Source organism: Vanellus vanellus, assembly GCF_965231255.1.
Source record: "Vanellus vanellus genome assembly, chromosome: Z".
In the NCBI taxonomy this organism is placed as follows: domain Eukaryota; kingdom Metazoa; phylum Chordata; class Aves; order Charadriiformes; family Charadriidae; genus Vanellus; species Vanellus vanellus.
The window spans coordinates 62,843,571-62,858,342 of record NC_138908.1 but is presented as its reverse complement, the minus strand read 5'-3'; the positions used below and the strand labels follow the sequence as shown (position 1 = coordinate 62,858,342).

At 38.6% G+C, this 14,772-nt stretch overlaps 1 protein-coding gene across 1 annotated transcript in view; it reads left to right on the top strand.

Annotated features, from left to right (window-relative positions):
• Nucleotides 1-80: 80 nt before the first annotated feature.
• Nucleotides 81-14,772, top strand: part of DMGDH (dimethylglycine dehydrogenase) — a gene marked incomplete at both ends in the record, with an annotated part of 48,394 nt that continues 33,702 nt past the window's right edge. Inside the window, 5 exons of the mRNA XM_082497696.1 lie at nucleotides 81-202; nucleotides 2,033-2,198; nucleotides 8,802-8,900; nucleotides 10,190-10,354; nucleotides 10,809-11,013. Of these exons, the coding sequence (XP_082353822.1) occupies nucleotides 81-202; nucleotides 2,033-2,198; nucleotides 8,802-8,900; nucleotides 10,190-10,354; nucleotides 10,809-11,013 (757 nt within the window). The remainder of the gene's footprint in view (nucleotides 203-2,032; nucleotides 2,199-8,801; nucleotides 8,901-10,189; nucleotides 10,355-10,808; nucleotides 11,014-14,772) is intronic.

The window sequence follows — 14,772 nt, the reverse complement described above, 5'->3', positions numbered from 1 at the left end:
ACGGGACAGGACGGGGACGCCGTCGGGAGAGGCGCGGAGCCAGCGCTCTCCATCCCCGCTGCCGGCGGGCTGTGTGCGGGATGAGCGCGGTGCTGCGAGGAGCCCTGCGGCGGCTGCGGCCCCCCAACCTCGGCGGCCGGCCCGACCCCCTCGCCGCGGCCGCCCTGCGGCCCCTCAGCGGCGGGGCGGGCGCCCAGGGGCGGTGAGTGCGGTGCCGCGGGCCGGGCCGGGCCGGGCCGGGCCGGGCTGGGCTGTGGCGGGTGGGCGGGCGGGCGGGGGGCGCGGGCTGAGGAGCCGTTAACGGTCGCGGCTGTCAGCGCCTCCGCGTCGCCTGAAGGCGCGGGCCCCGAGGGTGAAGCTAGCTGTGAGGGGCTGTGAGGGGAAGGCGGTCAGGGGAATTGGGCTCCTTCTGCCGGCCTGGGGTGCTCCACCAGGTGCCGGTCGGGGTCACCGGGCCGCCGAGACCTCTCCCTGCGGGCAGGAGGGACACCTCACCCCGGGGCCTCGCGCTTTCACCTCAAAAAGCAGGCCCAGGCCGGGGTGGGTGGCTGAGCCGGTACAGAGAGAGCCCTCCTGTTGTCTGCGGGGCCCTGTCAGTGAGCCAAAAGTGACCTGTTTTGACTGGCACAAGCAAACATCTGGGTGAACCGTGTAGTTCATCCAGGGGAGGCATCCCCTGGATTCTTGCCAGGCTTCTGGGTTTGGGAAAAAAGGTTTGAAAAGAGCTGAAAGTCAGGTGAGGAAATCTCAAATTCACAGCAAAAAAGAAGCACAAGAAAAGTCTCTACGCTTGACCTTGATTACCATGTGCCTCAAAATTCAATAGAGGAGCTGGTGTAAGTGTCCCACATCTGGCTGTTAAACAGCTTACTGTTAACTTGCAAAAATTAATATGTAATCTCAAAAAAGCACACGTGCAAGTGTGTGGTACGCCCAATACAGAAAACCTGTGGTGTCCAGTGGTTGCATTTATTTTACTTTTCATTCATCGCCACATAGTGAATAAGTATGGTGCATATTCCTCCTGTATTTCCATTTAAACTGTCAGTATTTTATAAGATGTCCATTTATAATACATGCAACTAATAGCTTTGATTTCTGAGTGGAGGATGGGTGGAAGACTAGTTACACATTAGAAAGTCTTTTGCCAGAGAAGTTGCAAAAACAAATGTACAAGGAGGGGGGAAGATAAAATTGAGTATTGATTAACTGTCCTGAAGGGAGAGATACTTTGTTTTCACAGTAGCCTCTGCTGCTACTGTACTAAGAGGCCCTACCTTGTCTCACATCCAAAAAAAGGGCTTTTTTTTTAGTTGGGATAAATTTCCTGATCTGGCTTGCTGCTTGGCTGCCTGTGGATGGGGCAGTAGAGAGGAGGATCAGATGAGGTGGAGGAGAATGGGGCTGCCTGTGGCAGCAGTTCTGGTTTATGCTGGCTTAAAGTGGTTGTGAAAATGTGGCATGGTGTAGTAGCAGGTGTGAGCGATTGAGAACATGTTTCTGTAATGTTTTGACTTCAGCAAAGTAGAACACGTCCAAATATACAGAACATGAAAATAAATACTGTTTGGTTGTTCATGAACACATACACAGATATGGTCTGCTGAATTTGGCTTTAGAAATGTATTAAAGAGCCTTACTAAGTAGGCATTTTTAAAAGTCTTTCTCTTTGTGTTGCGTATACCATAGCACTTTTGAAAAGTCAAGTTTTGACACGGTCATTTTGGGGGTACATTTTCTTGTTGAGAAATAGGATCTACATATAAGGCTATATTGGACAAATAACAAAGATTTAAAGTTATGAGTGGAAGTAAGTGGAAGTTGTTTTTTGTGTTGCTGCTGTTTGTGTATACAACACTTTAAGAGCATTTACTTTAAAAGAAGATAAGACTGAACAGGTTAGGTTTTAAGTCAGGTGTCTCTAAGACTCACAAGCAGGCACCAAATTATATTATGACTGGAACAGTAAACAAAATAGACGGACAAAAGTGCAATTGTCTTTTTGTAACTGTCTGATTTTTTTTTTCCCCAGGAAAGAAACCTCATCTCCTTCCTTGGGGAAAGACAGAGCAGACACAGTGATCATTGGAGGTGGTTGCGTTGGTGTGAGTCTAGCCTATCACTTGGCTAAGGCTGGCTTGAAGGATGTTGTTCTGCTAGAAAAATCTGAGCTCACTGCAGGATCTACTTGGCATGCAGTAAGAAATGTTTTGTTAATCTCTGAGATTAACAGCAGTTTGTCTATCTAACGGTGAAGGAATTTTCATTACCTTTATATTCCCTGGCTTTCCAGAGATTAACTATCTTGGTTATTTTATTGATACAAACTTTAGCACTGAGTTCTTTATAGATTGGCTGTACGAGTTTTGAAAAGTTGGTTCAGCTATCCGTAGTACACTCTTCTCATTTGTAAAAATTGGGAAAAATACTGTATTTTGAAATTACTGGAAGGTAACTTATTATTATACATTATACATTTTTGGCAATTAACTGGATTTAGATTTTAAATTTTATTATAACTTGGACTTTTTAAATGTAAGGTTTTATTTCTAAGGTAATCTAATTTATACTGTAGACTTCATCACTGGAAGTGGTTGCACTGGCATGCATAAACCAGAAATGTGAAATCTGGCATTATTGTACGTGCAATTATTTTTTATATATATGCCAGCCTGAAAAAGAGGTAATCAAGAAGCAGCATCAGTGTCCAGTTCTCAGAGAATATCACTGTATCAGAAACTGATTCTTATTAGAGACAAGAGCTTTCTTTCCTGCCACCGCTGGTAATACACAAAATCTTGGAGGAGCAAAGCTAACAACTGTACAGTGTGGGTTTTTTTAAGGCTGAATGTTTTTCTGTACTCTAAGGAAGAGAACTAAAAAGACATACATGTAATAATGACAGGGTGGGGACGTGTCCTATAATAACGCTAATCACATGGACATACTGGTGCACAACATGCATGTATGTAATTACATATTTTCTATGTCAATGTCTGGAGTAGGTAGTGTAACAAAATTAAATAAAGCTTGCCACAATAATAGATGCTTTTTTCATTCATTTCCAGGTACACTTATCTGAAATTGAGAGAATGTTATCCCTGTGTGTATCAATACAAAAGATTAAAACCCCAACAGTTTGCTCTCTCTAGCACTACTCTGTTAATACAATAGAGCATTTATGCAATAATTGTAACTATAGTATCTGAGTGCCTTTCAGGAACAAATTAAGGATGATGACTCAGATGGGTTACGTTTGATTTGTATTCTCAGACCTCTCCCAGGGGTGGAAGTCTGAAATTTGAAATGCTTCATCTTAGTGCAGATGTTTTGTGTGCTTGGGGCCTTATGAGAGAACAGTAGGAAAAAATGTAATTTAAAAAAAACACTGCCTGAAGTGTGTAAGTAGGTTTATGTTTAGTTTTACTTGCTTTTCAACAAACAAAGCAAAAGAAAACACATTCCATGGAGTTAGGAAAAGCAAAATTCAGTAATTACATGTCTTTTAGAGTCATACCACAGCTGATGTAGTTCGGCGAACTGAGCAACACATGCATCTTGCGTATTGAATCATAACTATGAAATGCTCAAAGAAATACTTTGACTTAAATACATGAGTGAGGCACAGACTGAATTCTATTTACTCCATGCATATGCAGAATAGTAAGTGTGTGAAAAATAACAAAACCCCCCTCATTGAATAAGAAACCAAAATGATGAATGAGGGGTTGTTACTAAATGTTTCCGTTGTTCTTGTTATACTCACTCACTCTAGCTTATTGCTCATAACTATGTAAAAGTATCCTCTCCTCCATTATTTTTGCACCCACTTCTCAGTGAATGCAGCAGTGGAGCACTGAGTGAGGAACTCTGTTTCAAAGGTAGGGAGGGACCTGGAGCACAGCAGAGAAAATGCTGGCACTGCCACTATAGAGAGGGCACCTGTTGCAACAGAATTTGATGCCATTAACAGAGCAAGACACCTAGTTATGGGAGAGGTTAAAATGAATAACTCTTAGGTAAACTACATGGTATAATGTCTCTTTTGATTGAACTCAGTGTTAGAGTGCTGTGTTTGAAGATGAAAAAGTTGATGATAAGTCTGTTTCAGATGATGAGAAAGATCAAAACTGTGACTGTGAATTCTTTGTTATACTAGGTACGGTGCATTCATCACTGTCTTCCTCACAGTGATTCAGTACTAGATATAGATAAAAATTGCACATACAGTTCACACGTGAAATGGCACGTAGTATATTGCCTGCAGCCACAAATGTTGAAAGTCTGGTTAAGATGTTGCTGTATATAGCACATTTACCCTCTTTCACAGTACAGTAAGTCCTGCAGAGCTCAGGATCATGTTTCATATAAATCATATTCCTGCTAGTGTTCCTGCCAAAACTTTCTTCCACTTTTCAGGTCTGAGATAAATTTGCCTGACTTTCATGTGTGGTATTAAAACAGCACAGAAAGTGTGCACATTTTTGTATTACCAGTAATAAGAAGATATAAATAACAGAGCAAGTGCTGCTCATTTTTGTACCTATTTAACCATGACAAAGTAGTGGTTATTATATGTGTGTAAATTAAGTCAAGACTTAGGCTTTAAGAACTTTTGAAGTTGTACTGTTCTGCAGGTCACATCATTTGCAGTCTCACTGAAGCCCCAGGGACCGAGCAAGGCAAATACATTTTTTGTATTGTTACTTTTTTAAAAGGTGTTTTCTAAGAAAATGTTTAACATATCATTCTGTCACGTGATACTTTTTCTTGCAACATGCAATTGATTTTGCTGCTGACAGTTAATAAAACACAGCCAAGACAAATAAAAACTTGTTTCAACTTGGTCAAACTTGCAAAAAGAGAGAATATAGGGTATAACACTGTTAATACCATTTTCCTCCAGAATGCTGATTTAATAGTGGTATTAGTACAAAATCTGAAACAGATTGGAATAGAACAAAACTGGTACATAAACATTTTAGTGTATAAAAAATTCAACTATAAAAATGCTTTAAAATCTCTGTGTCAATTCTCATAGCAAAATGGCCATTCTTAAAATTGTTTTCCCAGATCATGTTCACCTACAATAACAAAGTCTCTGTCTTACAAAAACAGAGCAGAACCTAGAGCAAATCTCCTTCAAATACAAGAATGTTTCACCGTGAAACTCAGGAAAACAAGAGTAGATGCATTGGCCAGATGGGCCAGATAGGGAGCTCTTGACTTAGTTCTGGAGCACACACGCAGTATACAGGAGGTAGAAGAAGGAAAAGGCTACAAATGGGCATTTTAGAAAAATTGCCTGGGCATGTGAAGGGCGTGTTGGGAAAGCCAAAGCTCAACTAGAGTTAAGACTTGTAAGGAACGTTAAAGGCAACAAGAAGAGCTTCTGCTGCTGCATTCATAGTTAAAGACTGAACAAGGACAATGCAGAACTGTTGCTGAATGAGGTGGGTAATTTAGTCACAGTGTACACTGATAAGGCTGAAATACTCAATGCCGCCTTTGCCTGAGTTTTCACTGACAAGGTTTCTCAGGCCTCTGTGCCCTGAGGAGGGTTCAAGGAGAAGGAGAACTTCCAGCAGTGGATGAATATCAAGCCAGGGATTACTGGGAGAGCTTGGCTCATGCACATACATTGGACTAGACGGGTTACATCCAAGAAGGCTGCTGATGGCATTGCAAGGCCACAGATGTATCACCTTTGAAAGACTGTGGAGATTGGTGGAGTTGTCCAGCATTTGAAGAAGGGCATATGTATGTGTCTTTAGAAAAAGCCAAAGGGATGAGCAGAGGAGCTAAAGGCCAGCTAGCCATACTTTGGTTCTTGGGAAATCATGGAGTGAGTCTCAGATCTGGGCCCATACAGGAGGAAAAAGGTGACTGGCAACAGTCAGCATAGATTTGCAAGGTGTAAATCATGTCTGACCAAACCTGATTGCTTGCTTTGATAAAATAACTGAATTTGTAGACGATAGGAGAGCAGTTGATGTCACTTACCTAGATTTTATAAAGACTTTAGACACTGTTTCCCATAATATTCATGTAATCAACTGAAGTTGTTATGGTCTGTATGGCTGGACAACTAGTTAGTTAAAAGGCTGTTTGGATAGTTGCGCTCAGAGGCTAGTGGTTAATGGGTATACTCTACCCAAAGCCTGGAAATAAGTGGAGTGTCACAGGGGTCTGTCCTGGGACCCATCCTATTTAATATCTTTATCAATGATCTGGAGTAAGTGACAAAGTACATGCTCATGAAATTTGCAGTTGACACCAAACTGGGAGGACCAGTCAATGCACTAAGGGCAAGGCTGCCATGCTGATGGATCTAGACAGGCTGGAAGGATGGACAGAGAGGAAGTTTATGAAATTTAACAAGGACAAATGCAAAGTTCTGCACTTGGCCAGGGAAGTAGTGCAGCCTCTGTCCTTGGCGATTTTCAAGACCATGTTGGAGAAAATCTTGAGCAACCTGGTCTGATCTCATAGCTGACCCTGCTTTGAGTATGAGGTTGGATAGAAACTTCCCAAGGTCTCAGTCAATCTGTTTGTTTTATTCTCATTATTTTATGATTCTATGATCTTAAATTTTATATAGTCAGTCAGGTTATAGGTGTCTCCCAGCTGCACTCCTAAAATCACAAACATATGTTATCTGAAGCCAAAAGGCATCAAATGTGTTAAAATTCTTTTCTTCACTTAAAAATGTCAGAGAGACACATTTTGATTTAATTCCTGCAATTAAATGCTATTGAATGTATATGGTTTTATAGCTAACTTGCAAGTGATTTGTGGTTTATTTGGTTCAACATTACTTTACTAACAGTGACCACTAAAATGGAATTTCCCTACATCTGGAAAATATATTACTACATTTGGAAAAATAACAGAAGACAAGAAAAGGTTTATATAAATAAAAGAAGACAGTAAAAATAATATGAGATATCAGAATTTGCAGGTACAAGTAAATTAATTACTCATAGGTTATTGTACATGGCTAAGAAATGTAAACATTTCAATTCCTAATTTATTTCTTTATTCTGTATACACAGAAAAAAAGGCCTTTAGGATTTATTTTTTAAGAAACAAACACATTTTAATTAAAAATTCTGCAGTGAAATAGCCCTGGGTGTTTAGTCTGAGGTAATTAAAATAAATGTGTTCATAACAACATAAAAGCACATGTATCCAATGAGATAAAAAATGCATTTAGTCAAATATTCAGTCTCCAACAGTGTCCCCTACGATGATGACCTGATATGATAATAAAGAAAAGGACAAGCAATATTTTTCCAGACTATTAATTTAGCCCAGGGACTTTCTGAATCCATGAAAACATGCCTGCTTTGTGCTTAAGGCGGCCCTTAGTAGGTTTATCTCCCTCCTACAGGTTTGTGTGATCGCTTTTTAAACTCAGATTGTTGAGGTAATGAAAAATACCAAACATACTTAGGCAACTAGAGCTAAATTTCTTAATAAAATGCAGGCACAATTGAAAAATGTAATACTGGTAAGTGACTCATTTTGCACATTAAAATATATCTTTAAAGACCACTAAATCTTGCTATTTCTATTCATATGTATACAGTTATTCCACTAACTTCAAAAGTTAAAACCTTGAAATATGTAGCACAGAACAGATTTTACAAGTTAAAATCAAGAGTAGTCAGTGTATATGCATATTGGGCAGCTAGAAGGAAACTATAAAACTCTACTGTATGTGGTACTTTTTCACCTTTATATTTCAGGCTGTTTTTTTCTCAGAATGGCAGTGAACTCAAAGGTGGACTCTGGTGTCTAGCTCCCTTAACTGAAGCAACCTTAATCTATGAATAAGCTTTATCTTAGTTAGCAAAATATGCACTATATATATATATATAAAGTATTTAAATCAGTGTAGTTACTTATCTTGAAAACCTAAGGTACTTTTGCATTTCTGTTGTCTCACTTGGAAGAAGGGTTTTAGTGAGGTGTCAGATTCAGGAGATATAAAGACATATGCTTAACTTCAGCAACATTTTAATTCTGCTTTTTTTAAGTGCTAGACGTCTGCAGTTATGAATGTCATTAGATTGATGCAACTGTCTCTATTGTAGGCATGTGAACATTTTCCTTAAATATTGAAGCGGCTGTAGTACTTCTTGATTTTACCTTTGCATGAACCCAAAATGGCTTGACAGCTTTCTAAAGTCAGATCTGGTTAAATGATGCGCAAAACACACATAGTAATTTCTTAACTTACTTCTGAAATGCAGCAATTGCTCTTTAACTGCCACATGAGACAACTGTTGAGAATAGAAGAATATTGACTTCCACCGCCCTGCTGTTCACACCCCAGGAAAGTAGTAACTCTTGTTAAGATCTGGTTCTTGTGAAGGTTTGGTTTCTCTCCCATCTCCATTTGCAAGAAGGAGAAGATCCTACTATGGGACATCTAGAGTTAACCAGTTGATTTAGTTGATCAGGAATGGAGTTGTGTGTCTCCCAAAAGATTTGAAACAGACAACTGAATAGTTTAAGGAAGAGAGGAAACCATAGGAGAGAACAACTGCAACAGTATCATTGGTTGACAAATTTGGCAGAAGAGACAGGTGGAAAAACATGTGTGCAGAGAACAAGAATGCCATAAGTAGGGAAAGGGTTTTATTTTTAATTTTGTAGCAGTTGGCTCTACCCATGTGTTGCTTTTCTTTAAGGTGTCTTGACAGTTCCTTTTTGAATGACAGTTGGAAGAAGGGAAAGAGAACACTGCATTTCTAATCATATCTCTATGTTGTTGCTCCTATTTCTTATTTGAGGCTGGTTTAACTACTTATTTTCATCCTGGAATAAACCTGAAGAAAATCCATTCTTACAGCATCAAACTCTATGAAAAGCTGGAAGAAGAGACTGGACAGGTAATCTCCTTAACCTTTTAAGTATTAATTCAGATCAATACTAACCTTACTAACAGTCTTACAAAAAAGTTTGGAGTTGACAAGTTGTTTATGTGTGTGTTGGTGACTATCATAAGGCTCCTTTTTTATTGGAACATATTCTCCTGCCTGCATATCTATGCTATAGTCTGGTGCTTAGCCACTAAATATTTTAGATGGTTTCTCAGATCCCTCTAAAGTTTAAGAAAATGATTTTCATAAAACATCTCAGAAGCTCAGGAGACTGAGAGTCTATAACTTTAGCTTGGTATAGGAGTTAAAATAGCATCAAGGATCTGGAATGAACGGATTGATTATGATACATTCCTGCTTTAAACATGTCCACTTAAAAATTCATATGATATGATGCTGTCTGTACTTGAGAAGATTGCTGCAATTCTTCTCATCCCTTTCAGTGAGATGTATTTTTATTTAGTGACTTAAGGAATGGGTATGCAGAGAAACACAGGAGTCATCTTTTTTATCTGGCATCACTCAGATGTATTGATTTCATTTACTAATCCTGTCCTTGCTTCAGACTGCATCAAAAATTCCATGATCCTCGCTGTGCTCATCTACAAACTTGATAATTGTAATACAATGCTTTTTTTCTTCTTTCTACTGCGCAGCTAGATAAGGTACTACAGCAGATTATTATTGTGAGTTCCACTAAAAGACTTATTCAGCCATATGAATGTCCTGTCAGGTAACATAGAGAAGGTGAAGTAAATAGTGTATACCAGAAAGTGAGCATTCAGTGTCCAGCTATATAGGGATTTCTACTTTATTAAAAAGAGAAAAAAAGGAGGGTGGTTATTCATTGTGTCAGTAAAGGTCAGGTAAATTTATTCTGCAGCAACTCAATAGAAAATTATGCAGGTGATAGACTTTAATATAAACTTTTATATATTTATTTTTGAGATGTATCTGATTCTATTTTTCAAAGTGTGTGAGTGCATAAATTCAGGTATTAATAAAATCTTAATAAAAATAATTGTATAATGTCATTCAATAAAAGCTTTTTACAACTGTTTTGAAGATAGTATGTATTATGCTGGGAAGTTAATTTGATAACTTTTTTTAAAAAAATATTTTCTCTAGGAATTTGCACCTAAGTCAGTCCTATTCCTTCAAGGGCACCTAACTTATTTGAATCTCTTTTCAGTGATGTCAGTGACAAAACTCCTGTAGACTTCACATAGCATAGGAACATGGATTTATGGAGATAAGTAAAGGTTCTTTCAGTAATTCACTTTTGCTCTTTGTTTCAGGCTGTGGGGTTTCATCAGCCTGGCAGCATTAGAATTGCTTCAACTCCTACTAGGGTGGATGAATTCAAATACCAAATGACTCGTGCTGGTTGGCACGCAACAGAGCAGTACCTAATCACACCTGAGAAAGTACAAGAGCTATTTCCCTTATTAAACATGGATACGGTAAATAACCTAATGTTACAAAAAATAACTTCATTGAAACTAAATATTGGTCTATCAGATATGTAGACACAAGAGCTGTTTCCTTTATATAAATTGTACATGAAATTCTTGGTTTTCAGTGAAAAAAAGATGCATTATAAACTAAAGTCAGACTCACATGCATTTTAGTGCATGCTGTTTGCCACTGTGCATATTATTAATTATAATCGATACAATATTATAATATTAAAGCATTGCAACCTTTGCATGGGAGAACTGAGCAATTTTACTTCCTTAGACCATTGTTAAGTTGGATAGCTGTAGCCCTGTTGTTATTATTATATGTTTTGAAAATTTGTTTTGATTTGACTCCTTATGGTTTACTGCATTCAAGAAATAAAATGTTTTTTGTAAAATAGGTTAATTTGGATAAATTTTAATTTCTTTAATTTTGTGGGATTTTACCTCCACTTAGGTTTTAGCTGGCCTGTATAACCCTGGAGATGGACATATTGATCCCTATTCTCTCACTATGGCTTTGGCGGCAGGAGCCAGAAAATATGGTGCCCAATTAAATTACCCCGTCCAAGTAACTAATCTGAAATCCCGATCAGATGGGACATGGGAAGTTGAAACTCCACTTGGAATAATTCAAGCAAAGAGAATTGTGAATACTGCAGGTAGGATTTACCATAAGCATTTATATACTTTTCAGATTTACAAACTAGCTGACATGGACCACCTGTATTGTACTGTGTGGATTACAGGAGTAAGTAATTTTTGAACATTCACTTGGTTTGTGGTAAAATGTATTTGGCACATATTACTTTACAGTATTGTGAAAATTTAGCTCTTGTGTTAATTGTCCTTGAGTAGGCATTACAAATATTTATTTCTGGTTTGTCTCCAGCAGTTACTAATCAGACTGTCTTGTTAGATGTTAGTAGCAGAAAAGAACTTTACTGGTCTACAGTAAGTTGTGTAGAAGAGAGGCTACTGTCTATATTGTCCTCTAAAATCTTATGAAAGCTACTTAGGAAGGGAGATTGGATGTACAAATGAAGTGGGAATATCTTAATTGTTTTTTCAAAGAGACTAAGGATTTGCAGCAGGTAAGATAACCCTCACAGAATCACAGAATCACAGAATTATCAGAGTTGGAAGGGACCTCTAGAGATCATCTAGTCCAACTCTCCTGCTAAAGCAGGATTGCCTAGAGCACATTTCTCAGGACTGCATCCAGGCGGGTCTTGAAAATCTCCAGGGAAGGGGACTCCACAACCTCCCTGGGCAGCCTGTTCCAGTGCTCTGTCACCCGAACCGTAAAGAACTGTTTCCGTGTATTTGAACGGAACTTCCTGTGTTCTAACTTGTGCCCATTGCCCCTCGTCCTGTCACTTGGAACCAATGAAAAGAGCCTGGCTCCATCCTTCTTCAACCCACCCTTTAGAGCCTATTTCAGTATTATCTTTCTCTCAGATTTAACTCTAACCCCATATCCTTGAAACAGAAGATTTTTGTTGCACTTTGAATAGTATTTTAAACATGCACTTGGCTTAACAATAAATTTTTTCATGTAATAAAAATTTCCTAACTCAAAGGAGCTTGTATTTACACATGCAATTTTTATTTTTTCATTGTGTTAAAGAAGCCAAACTGATCTTTCTGCTTCAAAGAACTTTTGGCCAAGAGTTCTTTGGATTTGTCTTTGTTTTCCTAAACAAGTTGATATGCCTAAAGATGTGTATTCAATCTAAGCTGTGCTTATTTTTATGCTGCTTTATACAAGTTACGGAAAAATACATGATTGGTGAAACGGTTGGCACCTCCTATGTGAAGCATGCCTTTTACTTCCTAGTAGAAGGCTTTCTGTTTTCCATTGTTTGAAAACATACTGAATATCTACCATTTGGATTAAATTTTTGTAGACTCTGTCTGTCTCAACCTGAATCATATCTGCATTTCTAGGGCATGAGTCTTTCATACATCCCATCTTGGTGAATAATCAGGCTTAAGTAGGAAGCTATGATGGCTCAAGAGGACTCCCTCTTCTTATTCAGACAGGACAAGTGAACTGGGAGCAAGCACATGTCTTCATAATTTCTTTCTACATCTGTGCAGTGGAAAAGAAAAAAATATCTATTTCTAGTGCAAAGCAGATAAAATGAAGAAGTTGAGTGAGACAGGGACTCTTCTTGTTGGTGGGTAGAATAATGATGGCTGATAATTGGAATTATGAGTGAGTTGGACTGGGAGGGGAATAGACTGGGAGAGTGAAATGCTTGGGAAAGGTTCCTGGAGGTGGTTGGGAGCACTGGCAGCAAATGGAACACTTATGTGCCTGAGGACTTGCTGCATAAGGAAGCTCAAACCAGGAGGTGCTGTGGGGATGGCAACAGTGGGGATGACACCACAGAGAGGGATAGTGGAAAGGGTATCTGAAATATTTCATTAATTGAACTGGAGAAGGAGCTTTTTGGATAAAAGGATTAGGAAGGCTACTTGAGTAATGGTTGTGTATGAAACTGAGACTGCAAAACTGAGCTGAGCTGTCTGAGCATGAAAGACTGGCGGAGTAGCAAGGGAGAGGTAGATGTGAGTAGACTGGAAGGAAGAGAAGGCAGGTGGGACAGGATTTGACAAATGAGGGAGACTGGCTTGCACACAGAGACAAAATAGCTGAAGAATGATATAAGGACTGGAAGAAGAAGAGCAGTGTTTGAGACAACGGAAAAGAGCAGGTATAGGACAAACAGGGGTGGAGAAGAGAGAAGACTGGGATAGAAAGAAATATGGAGGTAGTGGGATAAAAGGGCTGACCTCTGAGAGGATGAGCTTTACTGGGTGACCTTTCTTTCAATGCCTGGGATGTAGACAGCTCTGTGTCAGACTAACTGGGAAACCCATTGAAAAGTGTGCTTTCTCAACATATGCCTTCCCTACATAGGCGATCACCTGCAATTGCTATAAGCCTAGCTAAAATAGCAGGGATCTGAAAAAGTTCACCTTGAGGTTCTAAGCCTGCTCATGAGTGCCACATAATGACATTTGGGAGAGAAAGAGGACTAGAAGAGTTCAGTATGCTTTTTAGAAAGCAAACAACCACACAAATAGGGAAAGCAAATTAAAAGACTTTTACTCAGACCACACTGTCAAGCACTTAGCAGATAAGAGGCATCAATATTTGATTGCCTTTGGACTGTCAGTTCATGGCTTTCAGGCATGAATTATGGGACAGCATTCAGTTACAAAATCACAAGCTCTCTTACTAATAGGATCCTTACCTTGTTTGTTACACAGTATGGATATATTGGTCTGGGAGTAATCCAAGATTATGGAATGGAAAGTCAATTAGACTTCTTACTTAGGCCACAAACTTCTGGGCACTTCTTATTCGTAACTATTGGCTCTGTATCATATGGATTAAGTATCACAGATGTAGTTAATTTAATTATATTTTTGTAGTGTGGGTATCTTTGGCTTATGTATCAAGTTGACATTAGAGTTTTCTAGCAAGTACTTTTCAAAGTTTATTTGCAAAAATTACAATGCACCCTTGTGAAATTTTCATGTCTTTTTTATTATGTAATAAGTTATTAGACCAACAATATATTTGGTTAATTCTCTTGTGTAGTTAACTTTTCAGCCAAAATGAACATTTGAAGCACATATTGCTTAACATTCTGGCTAAGAATGTGAAATCAATACTGTATAACACATATCTCTTATAAATGTTCTCTCAGCTAACATTCGTTCTTCTTCTCAGCCTTGCCTCATTCCACTACAGATCATGACTGGTATAATTCAGAGCTCATATTTTAGGCTCATGTTGCAATATGAGCAGAGAAAAATATATCAGAAGGCTCTCTACATTCTTTATCTCCCCTCATCCCCCAACTGACATCTGCTGTGGAACTGGAACAAACTGGTTTCAACCAATCTTTAGCTGTTCCTTATGTGAGATTTCCATTTTGGAAGAAAGCAGATGCCTAATAAATAATCCCTGACATGAACTAACTGCTACTGAGCCTGCTGAAGTGATTTGCAGACTATTTATAATGGAATGCTTGATTAAAGTCTGCAAAAATAATGAATTTAGCTTATATATACAGTACGTGTGTGTGTATATAAGCACACATTTGCCGACATGTACACACTGTATATATAACCATTTATATATATGTAGCGAGGGAAGATTTTCTTTTTTAAAAACAAGCGATAGTCAGATTACATAGTTCAGCAGATATGCTAAGTAATACCACTACTAAATATTTCAGCATCAGATGTTTGCAATCTCTACAATTTAATCTTCACAAATGTCCTAGAGATATAATTTATGCCTTCATTTATCTCTACTATGTGTGATAAGACTTGACATCTGCTTCCAATTAGAATTTTGTTTCAGAGAACGTATTCCTTTTGCTATTTTTGTGTTTGTA